Source organism: Chenopodium album, chromosome 10 (assembly GCF_948465745.1).
Source record: "Chenopodium album chromosome 10, dcCheAlbu1.1, whole genome shotgun sequence".
NCBI classification, from domain to species: Eukaryota; Viridiplantae; Streptophyta; class Magnoliopsida; order Caryophyllales; family Amaranthaceae; genus Chenopodium; species Chenopodium album.
In genome coordinates, this window is record NC_137843.1 from 18,796,145 (window position 1) to 18,810,632 (window position 14,488).

Sequence of the window (14,488 nt, forward strand, 5' to 3'; positions counted from 1 at the left end):
GCAAATTACAACTTACCTTCATCAATCTTGGACAAAAAAGTCACACTCAATTACGAGCTAGACTTTTCTTTCCATTTTGGGTCAAGTTTTGAAAATGATATGATTATGTATTTTTCCAACTAGAAACATTTGCTTTTCAAAACAAACTTTCATTTATAGACCCTTTTCAAATTTTGAATTCTAGTTCGAAACAACATGTTTCTAATAAAAATAGTATTCAAAATTTTCTTTCTGAATTTTTTAAATAAATTTTCAGATTCTCAATAACCGTTTGGATAATAAATGTATATACATAAATATTTCCAAAAGGAATGAATTAAGATTCGACTTCTTCTTAACTCGAACTTGTTCTCTCTTAGTTCTCCTGCGAATATTGGCTTAGGGATGGTAAACGAACCATCTACAAGACCAAAATCAAAGATTGATAAGAACAAGAAAATATTTGATGTTCTAAATCAACTTTGAGAATAAAATCACCGCAATGATCTTTACAACCGTTTAGACATTAGGTAAGATTACTAAACCTTAAACACAATTGTTTTGGAATATAAACAAGCAAAGAACTAACTTGCTTTCTTGAACATGATTTTAACTAAAATGTGAAAGCCATGTCATTGTCCTAAATATCTCAAAACAAAAATAGGACATATACATAGGTCCATCTCAGTATCATATGAATGGCCTAAACAATAGCAAGTCATTAGAACTACCCCAAATTGGGGGCTCCAAGACTTGTGAAATAGCAAGAATGCGCATAACCCGACACATGGGGGCTCCAATATCCACAAAAAAAAAGAGATATTCATGCCATTCGAGCTACTTTCAGGAATCGCCTAAGCTACAAATGGTTTACGTAGATCTCGAGCCTTACAATTTTCAAATGCATCACAATGATTTAATAATCATTTTGTTCCTTTAACTAAGTTTGCAATTGAACTTGGGCATTAAACAGGTTACATATTCGAGCCATTTTCAAGTTCAACTTCAAAAACTAATCTTAGCGCATAATTGTTGTTTCAATACTTCAATTTACTCTAAAGTTTAAAGAGTATGACTAGTATAGAGAAAAGAAACAAAATCATGATACATAAAAAAAATACTTGCTCATATGAAAGTTTAGTACTCAATCATTCATCATGAAAATTGTATCAAGACACTTTATTAACATAAGACAAACAATTTCATAAGTTAGAATGTAAACAAAAGACTCCTAAATTCTAAATTAAGGAGTCTTCATTTAAAATTATTCTCCATTGTTGCACACATTGGAATTTTACAAGGAGGATAACATCTAATTTCTCGAGCTTCAAAACAGTGACAAAATTTGAACTCAAAAGAAAGAATTCAAAAGTAGCAAGAATAGACGAAAAATTTGAACAACATTTTCATTTTTCCTCTCACTTGTTCTAATGAATGACTAATATTACTAAACTTAGAAAATTTCCTTTGTTAAAACTATGAATGGTCAAAAACGATTTAAACACACTAGTTTAATCGTTTCCAAGATTCTAGTTGTTATCATAATAAGAAGAAACACAGGATTTTTAGACCCATTTCAAGCAACATGAAAGGGTCTAATTATTAACAACAAGCAAATCATCGAAGTCACCCAACACTGGGGGCTACAACATTCGAAAATATAAAATGGGGGCTTACGAACCCGAAATATAACCAAGCTACTCCAGTTCGATGATCTCTTTAAGAATTTCCTAAACTAACTAGTTTTGTGCAAATCTTGAAATCACAGTTTCATAAGTGAATAATAATAACCATCGGTTATTTTTATCATTGATAAAGCCAATTTTGCAACCACGCATGAAAAAAAATAAACATGAGTCGCAAGAACAAATTCATGCTGTTATCAAAGTTCAAAATTTCATTTATAATTTTAATGCATAATTGTTGTTCTAAACACTTCAATTTACATTAAAAATAACAAGTATAGTCTATGTGAGCAAAAAAGAGAAATAAAGTTCAAGCACAAATTTAAAATTAGAATGAACAAAAAAAAAAAACACATATATGCTTAACATGCTCATACAGGATCAATACTTTACAACTTCGCATGAAATTTGTTGCCATATATTTCTTAAAACAACAACAAACAAACAAATTCATGAAAACAAGTCGAATCGAAAACCCCAACTCCAAGTTAGGATTCTTCATTCGATTTCTCCATTTTATTGACTAAGATCAAAGTCTGGTAAAATAAAAGGAGCAAGATTTACTTTCCTTAGCTTTAAACGACAACCAAAAAATGGGAAGAGATCAAAATTGGAGAAAGAGGAGAAGAAGAAAGTGAGCTGCAGATCGCGCTTCTCCAACTCTTTTACTAATTCAAATGTTGCGTGCAACTCATCAAGTTGCGCGTGGCATCCTAGCGCAACCTAGTTTCTTGCGCGTGTCTGGCCAGCGCGACTTACTATGTTGCGAGCAGACACTGGTCACTTAAAAGACCAGTACTCAGATTTCGATCCGTTTCGAATTTTTCCCAACGGTCTTGTACGTTGTTAGACGTAATAACGCGCGAATTATTGAAATCTTTTAAAATTGCTTTGCATCCAGAAATTTCTTTTCTTCTTTGATAGTTTTTTGCATCATCCTGCATGCACACCGTGCTTTGTGCCTTCCCTAAGCATACGTTTTGGACGTTTTTCGTAAGAGTGTCTTAAGACGTTCCGCAGTGGTGCTTCACGTAAAAGCTCCCATAGACAGGTTTGTCACTTTACTGTACTGATGTTATAAATGTCCGGCTTTTCTTCTTTTTTCACGTCCACAGAAAAAAGGAAGGCGTTATCATGCAGCGTAAAAATGCAAGGCGTTATCATACAACGTAAAATTGTATGGCATAGGTGTTGCGGAAAATTTCACCTCTTCTCCAGCTTTGCACGATCTACCTCTCGAAACTAAAAGGTAGAATTACTTTACTTTAGGCGTTAGCTTACGAGTTGACAGGCGCGCTGAACCATTCAGGAACAGACACTTCTTGATTTGAAGCAAATACGGTAGTTAGTGAGCTTACTAGCTTACCGGATAGTTAGGGTGTCGTCCACCCCCTATATAAAGAGTGACGAGACGATGTCTCACCTATGTAGGCACGTGCCCCCAGTCTTGAGACACGTGTACTCATCTTGTGGACAAAACTGCTGAGAGAGTTGCCGATTTTCTTCTCTCTCACTGGAATTAGATATATGCCTCCAGTCCTGAGACATGTATTTCTATCTTGTGGACACCGAGTATTGTTTGACAAGCAAATTATCGAGAACTTTATTCAGGCTGTGAAAGCCGAAACATTTAGGCTGCGAAAGTGGAAACATTTAGGCTGCGAAAGTCGAAATGCTTTTTATCATCTTTTCAAATTTTTTAAATCAGGCTAAAGTTTCAATGACGTATCGAAGGACTTTAAACCAACGATGACATGATTGGGAGGACATCATCCCCTTTTAATCCTTTTTAAACCGATTTCTTCTCATGACATGACATCGCCCAGAGCACCTTTACTTGTGAAAGTGTTCTACATTTGCAAAGGATCAATCTAGATTCTTTAGCGCACTAAGACTAGAAAATACTTTTTCTTGCCTTAATGGCTACTTGTCTCAAACACTTAGCGAATTAAGGATCGTTTCGACATTCTTAACAATTCTGAAAGATTCTCTATTCTTTGAGAACTTCGCAGAATGACTCTCGGGTTTATTTCCTTGACTACTTTGATCATCGTCTATTCTAGACTTGATAAAAGTGGGGGCTAAATTTAGACACCTATTTTTGGCCTCTTGTCCCGAAAGGAAGTGCGATGATGTTACAAAAATCCGTTCTTCATGTTAGATCAAAGTTGAAGTGTTTATGGATTATGAAATGCATTATGATGTAAGTTAAAACTCATATATAAGACCAACTAATCTTAAAGCCTTGTCTGATTACTAATTAGGCCTAAAACGTGCTCATACATGTTTAAACTTGATTAATAACGGACCCAAATGCGGCAAATGCAATGATTCGATCCAATGGATCTTACATTGTTCAAAACCGAGCCAAACAGATAAAACAACCATCATATTTCCGTTCATGGACTATACATATGGATAGCCCTTTCAAAGAGCTTTCAAATGGTATATTATAAGCCCAATTCTGAGTTAAAACGAAGAAGTTATGATCAAAACACTAAACCGGGCCCTAAAACCAACACCCTTGCACTCCAACAGCCATATCTTTTGATCCATAACATATTTTAACCTAATTCTAACGGCATTGGAAAGTAGACATTCATATATTTCCAATGATATCTCACACTCCTAAATCCAACTTTGCAATCAAAAGTTATGGAAGTTTCAAAAACGCATTTTCGTATAAGGCAAACCGCATCCCAGCGCAACTTAGTAAGTTGCGTGCGCGACTCATTGAGATGCGCGCGAAACCCTGCGCGACTCAGAGAGTTGCGCGCGCCACCTGACGGCGCGACTCTAAAACCCTTAACCTAGATCCCTACGCCTATAAATAGGGGTCTTCGTTCAGTAGTATGAGGACCAGAAAAATCAGAATTAAAACCCTAGCATTCTCAAAACCCTAATCTCTCAACTTCTCTTACTATTATACTACTTTTTCTTCTTTCTTCCCAAATACTTTCCAACCCTAATTGAATCCATTGAAGTCCTTGGAGGTACAAAGAAGAAAAAAGTCCATAAACGCATTAAACGGAGATTTAACATAAAAGAAGAACGGTTAGTTTCTTGAGCACTTAGATAAATCACTTTTCTTTTATTGTTTAAATAACTTTAATTGAATAAATAGTGTTGTTTGATCACTTTAAATAAACTTTTAATTAATTAATTCACATAGTATTCTTTCATTAATCAAGACTAGAATTCGATAATTAATCGTTGTTTTATCACTTAAGACAAGGCGAATATTGTTTATTTTGTTCTTTTCACGTATATTAATTAAATAAAGAATAACGACTTTGCGATGTAATTCCTACGTGATTGATGCATGTAAATAAAATCAACTAACTTAGTTTTAGGTACGTGTTGCATATATTGTTTGGTAATGAAATTGTGAAAAAGAAAGAGCTAGTAGAGGCCGCACTATGGCTAGAATAGCGATTCCCCTCTAAAGGGAACGTTATTTTAGTACCCTCGCTCCCGAACTCATTTCCGGTTTATGTAGACCAATTTGGGCATGGGTAAACTTACGATTCGTGCTAATTATCCCATGAACTCCACATGGGAGAAAGGCATGAACGAGGTTTATGAGTTTTTCTAAAACTCATTGGCGACTCCCTACTTGTTCCTTATAAAAAAAGCGTGATGACAAGATCAATTCTAATTCAAGGTCCCTCAAACAGTCAGGAATTCAAATCCTAATATACCCTAACAAGTGTAGAGTCCTAGGATTTTAAAGGGCCATGGGCATCTAAGGAGAAGGATCCCCTACGATGGGAACACCCTCCTTAAAATAAGATAAAAGAAGCGTAATTTCACAACAGAGAAGATTGAAGCAATACAAGCTGAGGTTAATAAGCTCTTAGTGGTAGGATTCATAGAGCCATGCACATACCCAGAATGGTTGGCAAATGTCGTGATGGTGAAAAAGCCGACTGGAAAGTGGCGAATGTGCGTGGATTTCACAGATCTGAACAAGGCTTGCCCCAAGGACTGTTATCCGTTGCCTCGGATAGACAGACTGGTAGATTCCACTTCTGGCCATGCAATGCTGAGTTTCTTGGATGCGTTTTCAGGTTATCACCAGGTCAGTCTTCACAAGTCAGATAGAGCAAAAACGACATTTATAACAGATGCTGGGGTTTACTGTTACAAGGCTATGCCGTTTGGGTTGAAGTAGGGGCAACTTACCAAAAGTTGGTTGATAAGATCTTTGAGAAGCAGCAGGGACGAAATGTGGAGGTGTATGTAGATGATACAATTGTGAAGAGTAAGTTGAAAAAGGATCACATAGCTGACTTGAAGGAAACGTTTGAGACTTTACGGCAATATTAGATGAATTTGAACCTAGAGAAGTGCGTCTTTGGGGTTCGATTGGGGAAGTTTTTAGGCTTTATGGTGAGTGAACGAGGTATTGATTCAAATCCTGATAAAGTGAGCGCAATCCTTGAAATGAAGCAGCCAAAAACTATTTGGGATATACAGAGGCTAACGGGCAGAATGGCAGGGCTGACTCGATTAATCAGTAAATCAACTGATAAGGCACTCCCATTCGTTGTGGTACTGCGATAAAATAAGGCGTTTGAGTGGGGAAAGGATCAGATTGAAGCTCTGGAAATGGTGAGAAATCATTTAAGATCCCTTCTAACAGTTACAAGGCCGGAACGGGGTGAACAGCTACAGATATACATTTCGGCCTCACCAAAAACAGTGGCTGCAGTGTTGCTGGTTGAAAGGAAAAAACAACAAATGGCGATATATTTTGTTAGCCATGTCTTGAATGCGGCAGAACGAAGATATCCAATAATAGAGAAGATGGCACTAGCAGTAGTGATTGCGGCCAGAAAGCTACGACCTTACTTTGATGCTCATCCGATAGAGGTGCTAACAAATCATCCACATGAAAAGTCATTGCAAAAGATGGATACGTCAGGCCGATTGTTGAAATGGGCAGTGGAATTGTCGGAGTATGAGTTGCATTATAAGCCTAAGATATCAATTAAGGCACATGCCTTATCGGATTTCATTGTGGAAACTTCATAGGTTAGGAACATGGCAGGTATCAGTGGATGGGTCAGCGACGTTAACTGGATCTGGGGCAGGTATTGTGATAACAGCCCCAGATGGAGGAACTTTTGAGTATGCTCTGAAGTTTAAGTTCAAGGTTACTAACAATGAAGCTGAATATGAGGCAGCCATAGCAGGTATTCAGCTGTCGATAGCGGCAGAAGCAAAGCGTCTGATCCTAAAGACTGATTCTCAATTAGTATACAGCCAGTTTAGTGGAGAGTATGAAGCACGTGAGTCAACAATGATAAAGTATCTCGAAAAGATTAATCAGTTAACAGCACAGTTACAATATTTCGAGGTAAAGCTAGTGCCGAGAGCGCAAAATGCACAGGCTGATGCTCTGGTAAGATTAGCCAGCTCAAGCTTTAATGACCTAGAAAGAACAATCATGGTGGAGGTCTTGAAGCAGAGAAGTATAGATGAGATATCAGAGCAAATTCTTTGTGTTGATAACGACAGCCAATGGTATGATAAAATATTGGCATACCTCCTTCATGGAGCACTGCCAATAGATAAAGGAGAGTCCAAAAAACTGAGAAAGGATAGTGTGTGATTCATCATGCACCAGGTGCAGTTATATAAGATAGGATTCTCATTGCTGTTACAAAGATGCATAACAGATTATGAGTCCGCAAGACTCATTGAAGAGATACATGAGGGATCATGTGGGAATCACCTCGGTGGCCGAGCTCTGTCACAAGAAGCAATGATAAGGGGGTATTATTGGCCAACAATGAATGAAGATGCCTCCCAATACGTAAAGAAATGTGAAAAATATCAAACGTTTGCCCTGACAATCAACCAACCGCCAAATGATTTGATGCCGATACTTAATCCAATCCCTTTTGCATAATGGGAATGGATATAGTAGGGCCGTTTCCGTCAGCAACAGGAGGAAGAAAGTTCCTCCTAGTTGGCATAGATTATTTCACAAAATGGATAGAAGTTGAACCAGTAACAAAGATATCAGCATCTGAGGTGAAAAAGTTCATTTGGAAGAATATTTTTACAAGGTTTGGGTTTCCAATGGAAATGGTTTTCTATCACGGATCTCAGTTTGACTATAAGCCGGTAAAGGATCTTTTGGCTATGTATAAGGTCAAATTTGCCTATGCTATGGTATGTCATCCACAATCAAACAATCAGGCAGAAGCGGCGAATAAATAGATCATAATGGCAATAAAGAAGAAAATAGAAGATGCAAAGGGCTGAGATATTATGGGCAAACAAAACAACAGTTAGGGAAGCAACAGGTGAGTCCCCTTTCAACTTAGTCTTTGGGATAGAAGCAGTGGTTCCGGCAGAGGTGGGATTGCCGACATTCAGAATCCAGCATTATTGTGAAGAACAGAATGACTTGCTACTAAGACAACAACTGGATTTCCTGCCAGAATTACGTGAGAAAGCGACAATTAAATCAGCAGCTTATAAAAACAGAATGTCAAGGTCATACAACAAAAGAGTCAACTATCGACCTCTGAGTATAGGAGATCTGGTGTTGAGCAGAACATCAGCAACGGAAAAGGGAAATGAAGACGGAAAGTTAACAGCAAACTGGGAAGGACCATGTCGGATTACAGATATGGTGATGCAAGGGTCGTTTTACTTAGAAACAATGGAAGGAAAACCATTAAAAAATGTCTGGAATACAGCAGTGCTTAAGAAGTATTATGTTTGAAGAAGTAGTATAAATTACTTTTATATGTATATAATTGATACAGCGTAAACGATACGAGTAATAAAAAAAAAAGACAATTATCCTTTATTGCGCATGAAACAGGCATCCTCCACTTAACAGACCATCATTAAGTGGGACGGACAGCTTAAAACTGCTTCCGTGAAGATAACGCACTTATAACCTGATCAGTTATATTCGTTAACTCACAAGGTTGCTGGTTCAAAATGTAATACCGGCAAAATCGACTCATAGTATGTGCCGATTTGAGGCACAACTATGATAACAATCGCCGAGAAGAGTACTTAACTGACTATGAAAATAGACCAGTAAGTGACCAGCATTATACTCTGAAGTAGCAACTGCAAATAAAACAAAATGATTCAAAAGCTCCATGTATAAAATACCTAGTGCACATATTTGTACTACAGATACACGCACTAGGGGAGCAAGAGATATAAGAGAAGAGGGTGCCTAAAGTAGCCCGCAAGTAAAAGTTGTTTGGCATTACAAGTAAAGTTGTTAGGCATGTTGATTACAAAGTATGATTAATTATGAAGTAGATATAATTACAAAGCCGATATAATCGTTAAGCATGTTGATAAATTGCTAATAAAGGCATAGAGATTGTTGCGAAGCGCTTAACGAAAGCATAATAAATAAATAACAGGTAAGCAGAGAACTTAAAAATTTTTGCGAAAAGAAAAAGTTACGAATGACAATCGCATCACCACAAAAAAGGGTATATGCCGATAAAACAACATTGTCAAAAAATAATTATACAAAAAAAAAAGTTCAATGTCTAAAATCATGGCAGATAAGGCCCCATAACACAAGAGTCGCAAGATGACGTTGGTGATGACTGCCCGCCCCTTCAAGCTTGCAGATTTTCAGGCTCGGGAGAGTTTAGGATGCTGGGGTCTGAGGGGCCGTCATCGGCAGTAGGCTCAAGGTTGATAAGATCTTCATCGGAAAATTCTTGCTGCTCAAAGACAGAAGAAATGGTCTGCATTCCATATAGCCACCTTTCATCTGGAACTGCTATAAATATCAGGTTTAATCCCATAATTAGTGGTGGCATTTTATTACTCTCTCTCTCTCTTCTTTCTCTCTCTTCATCAATTCTTATCTTCTTAAACACTTTCTTACTTTACCATCGGAGTGGTTATCCCCGGATCACTCCGGGGTTAGCTAATCTCTTTTCTCTGTGTAGGTTCTCATCTGGACGATAGGAGCTTTACGGATCTCGGGCTCGGGTTCTCGAGTTGTCAGATCCTAATCGAAACAATTTGGCGCTAGAAGGAGGGGGCAGTGATCACTTCTATCGCCTAAGAACCTCACAAAAATAAATAATAATAAAATTGATCATGACTAGAAATCAAGAAACTCCGATAATTAGTAGGGTGATTAACCAAAGGATAACGGTTGGGAATGAAACAACAAATCTTGAAATAGTGGTAGAGGATGAAACTCATACTTTGGAAGAAAATCAATTTAATACTCTGCTAACACCAGAAAGGCAAGCCGGAACAGTTGCAGACCCTATGGCTGAGTTCACACTAGAAGATTTGGAGATAGCAGCCAGGGTGATGAGTGTGATGAGTAGGAAAAGGAAAGAAGCTGAGATAGCTCGGGCTGGAGGAGGGGTGCCGATTGCCAACCTTGGAGGACAGTTCAATCAAGTAGCAAATTCACCAAGGCACCGCCGAGAGGAGTCGCCGGTAAGGACGCATACAACTCCACGGGAAACAAAAGCTCAATCCTCAAGCCATGCCGTTAATACAGGAAATCAGTAGCAAAGAAGTTCCCAAGTTGAAAGGCAAGTAATACGGACCATGGTCCAGTTAAGGGCGTCACCATTTACACAAAGTATCTTGGATCAACCGATGGAGAAGATTTAAATGCCGACGTGTAGATATGATGGAAGAGGGGATCCAAGCAGGTACATAACGTCCTATGAAGGGCACATGATCTTATATACCAACTCGGATGCCATTTGGTGTAAGGTTTTTCCGACCACTTTAACTGGGGCTGCAGCAGATTGGTTTAACAATTTGGGAAATGGCACAATAGACAGCTTTGAGAAGCTGACATAAATGTTTGTGGGGCAGTATATTAGCAATAGCGTGCGGCAGAGAACATCTGGTGAACTGATGGCATTGGAACAAAGGCCGGATGAGTCCTTGAGGGACTTTATAAGAAGGTTTAATAATGAAGGTAATACAATTCCGAAGTTATGGCTTTGATGAACGGCTTGAATAACTCTGATTTCAAGCGTTATTTGACAAGAAAGAGTTTACCAACGTTAGCGGCGGCCTTTAACAAGGCGCATGATTACATTAAAAGTGAGGAGTTGATGAAAACAAGTAGCAGGAACGTTTAAACTGATAAGGTCCAACACCCATCTGAGGGAGCAGCCTCGGGAATGGAAGGTCGAAAGCCTCGGTCCCAATGAGGGGAGGGGGAAGTCAGCAGGAGTTTAGGACTGCAAAAGCACCAATGCGGTACAGCACATATACACCATTGAATACGCCGAGAGCTACCATATATTCAGTGAATCAGAATAAGGAAGGATGGACAAGACCGATACCAATGAAAGCAAGGCCGAGAGATGTTAAGAAATACTGTATGTTTTACCGAGAAGTAGGCCATTATACTGAGGAGTGCACACAGCTAAAGGATAACATTGAGGAGCTGATAAGGAAGGGTCACTTGACTCAATATCGGTTGAATACAGGAGGAAGTCAACTTCCACCATATCGGCAGATAGAGCGCCAGCAATTAGAAGCAAGGCTTGAAAGGCCACAAAATGGAATAGTCCGACAAGGGGATGGAGTCTTGCCGCCATTGTCGACTGGAAAAAGGGTTGATGTGATAACTGGAGGGCTGGTACATGGAGGTACGATAAGCGGGATCCTTCGACCGAGAAAGAAATTAGAGAAAGAAACGAGTTCATCGACTATTTCACAAAATGGGTTGAAGTAAGATCCTTCAAAATGTTGGGCTCCAAGCAAGTGGCCCTGTTCATCGAAGAGAACATAATATGCCGATACGGCGTGCCGCATGTGTTTAGGCTGTTGACTTCGTGTTTGACTCTTTGTTTGACTCATTTCAAGTTTAGAGTATTGATTTGCCTTAATTCTAATTGTAATGCTTCAATTTGTTTTCGAAAACTGAGCATGTATATTGCCAATTAAGGAGACAATTTTTTTTTATTAATATGGCCGCACCCCTAAAAGAGGCTGCCTACGTATCCCGTGAAGAATCAGGCCAAACGTAACTCTCCCCGGACAGTGATCGAGGCGGTTCGGACTGAGTCCTATGCATAGAACTTCTTGAGTTGATCCAAGTTCGTCAGGGAACGAAACTTGGTGCCATCCATGTCTGTTAGCTCTACGGCTCCGCTAGACAGTATTTTCTTGACAATGTATGGTCCATTCCTGTTGGGTCTGAATTTTCCCCTTGGATCTATGACCGTCTTTCTCAAGGCTTTGAGGACTAAGTCCTCTTCTTTGACTTTGCTTGGCTTTACTTTCTTGTTTAAGTGTCTAGCCACTCTTTGCTATAGACTTGCACATGGTGAGCAACTTGAAGACGTTTCTCATCTAGAAGAATAAGCTGATCATACCTAGCCCTTACCCATTCAGCTTTGGGAAGTTGGCTTTCAAGCATAATTCTTAAGGAAGGAAGCTCTAGCTCGACCGGCTGTACAGCTTCAACCCCGTATACAAGAGAATAAGGCGTTGCGCCTGTAGAAGTGCGAATGGATATTCTATACCCCCATAAGGCAAAATGCGCTTTCTCGGCCAATCTTTGTAATTCTCGGTCATTTTATGGATTATGACCTTGATGTTCTTTTTTGCTGCCTCCACCGCACCGTTTGTCTGAGGACGGTACTGAGAGGATCAGTGGTGCTAAATGTGGTATTTCTGAAACAAATCTTCACATTCACCTTGAAAGTGAGTTCCCTGATCACTTATGAACTCATGTGGTACGCCGTATCGGCATATTATGTTCTCTTCAATGAACTGGGCCACTTGCTTGGAACCCAACAATTTGAAGGATCTTGCTTCAACCCATTTTGTGAAATAATCGATGAACTCTTTTCTTTCTCTGATTTCTTTCTCGGTCGAAGGAGGTCTCATTTCTAGTATTGATTTGATCTTGCTAGGGTCCGCCTCAATTCCACGAAAACTAATGACGTACCCCAATAGTTTGCCTAATGTGATGCCGAAGGCACATTTATAAGCATTGAGCCTCATGTTGAACTTTCTGAGCCTGTCGAAGAATTTTTTGAGGGTGGCAGTTTGCCCTGCCCTGTCTTTGGACTTGATGATCATATCGTCCGCATAGACTTTGATCTCTTTGTGGATCATGTCTTCAAGGATAGTGGTGGCTGTCCTTTGATAGGTTACACCAGCATTTATGAGACCAAACGGCATGACCGTGTAGCAATATGTTCCCTACTAAGTGATGAACGTTGTTTTTTCCATGTCCTCCTCGAACATTGGAATCTGGTTGTATCCGGCATAACCGTCCATGAAGAAGAGAAGAGCATGGTTAGCTGTGTTTTCGACCAGGACGTCGATATGTGGAAGGGGGTAGCCATCTTTCGGGCTAGCTTTGTTCTGATCCCTGTAATCCACGCACATGCGAACTCTTCCGTCCTTTTTCGGAACTAGCACCAAGTTGGCAATCCATTCTGGGTACCGGGCCTCTCTGATGAAGCCTGCTGCAAGCTGCTTGTTAACCTCTTCTCTAATTTTGAGGGCAACATCCGGTTACATACTTCTCAGTTTTTGTTTCACTGGCTTAGACCCCGGATCAAGCGGAATGGTGTGCTGACCCACACTTCCTTTGATCCCTGGCGTATCATGATAAGACCATGCAAAGACATCGATGTAATCAGATAGAAACTGAATGAGCTCTGCACGCTCTTGCTGAGAAAGAGTCAACCCAATCTGAACCAGCCTTGGGTCACTTTCACTTGCCAAGTTAATTTTTTATGTCTCCTCAATTATTGGCATTTTGTTTTCATGCTCTTTAATTGCTTTTTGAAATTCAGAATCATCATGCAAAGCAAAGCAATCAAAATAAGGGGAAGGGGCATGAGGCACAGAGTAAGCAGAAAGCTTGTTATTATTGAACTCGGCAATCATTACATCGAAAGGTTCGACGCTGACTGGACTGGCCACAGACGGCACTGACTCGGTTATGATAGACTCAGTTACAATAGGCTTAGGATAGGACTTGGCCTTAGGAGACCTAGACTCGAGAGACTCAGACTCAGACAACTCAGACTCTGTCTTAGACTCTCCCATCATCTCTCCTTGTCCCACAGTTACAGAGAGCTGCTTGTCATTTGGTGCGGAGATCTTGAGAGTCTTCCTCTAGCCATGGACTATGTTGTCCTCAAAAGTGATGAGCTTGGTAGGATCAAAATCCAAACTCTTAGTTAGCATGTTGATTTTCACATCCTCAGGAAGGACGTGGTGCTTTTCCTCGCCAAAGAGAAGGCTTAGAGCCTTAAGATCAGTGCTTTATGGCATTATAGCTTTAATAGCAGGGGTTCCTTCGTCGATGAAGTAACAGTCCTGAAAGACCTCAAACCCTGGATACATTCTGCTCTCTCGGGCACAGTAGAAAGGCTCAGAGAAGTCAAGGTATGGCTCTTATTCTCCTTCTTTCACAAAGTGACCATTCAGGGTGTACTGATGAGGATTCATTGTGAGTTCGATAGACTGCTTGCCGGTTTTCTCAGCGACTCTCTTCTTGACGTAGTCGTGGAGCTCTTCTTTGGTTGGCTCATATCCTAGCCCAAAGAGATTCTGTTTTCCACACCCCCTCGGAGGAGATGAGGCGAGAGACTTGACCTTATCCAAGGTCATTCTGGGGAAGGGCCCTGCTTTCTGAGCATTTCCTCCACTTTGAGGTTAGTAAATGGAGGGTTAGGAGGTTCCAGCTTGATCATGGCAGTCTTGGCATCGAAACCCCATAGATCTTCATCATCTTCACCATGTTCCACTTGAATGGAATTGACGTGGATTGACACGAGAGAGGCCTTTAAGGTGACAGGAACACCCTT

General features: G+C 39.8%; 2 protein-coding genes across 2 annotated transcripts; both read left to right on the plus strand.

Annotated features, from left to right (window-relative positions):
- Positions 1-6,275: 6,275 nt before the first annotated feature.
- On the plus strand, positions 6,276-7,281 carry LOC145564994 (uncharacterized). The gene is made up of 2 exons (XM_081625126.1): positions 6,276-6,662; positions 6,718-7,281. Exons 1-2 carry the CDS (start codon positions 6,276-6,278, stop codon positions 7,279-7,281), a joined length of 951 nt encoding a protein of 316 aa, XP_081481252.1.
- Positions 7,282-7,926: 645 nt separating this feature from the next.
- On the plus strand, positions 7,927-8,406 carry LOC145564996 (uncharacterized). The gene has a single exon (XM_081625127.1). The coding sequence runs from the start codon at positions 7,927-7,929 to the stop codon at positions 8,404-8,406; it is 480 nt and encodes a 159-aa protein (XP_081481253.1).
- The last annotated feature ends 6,082 nt before the right edge of the window (positions 8,407-14,488 follow it).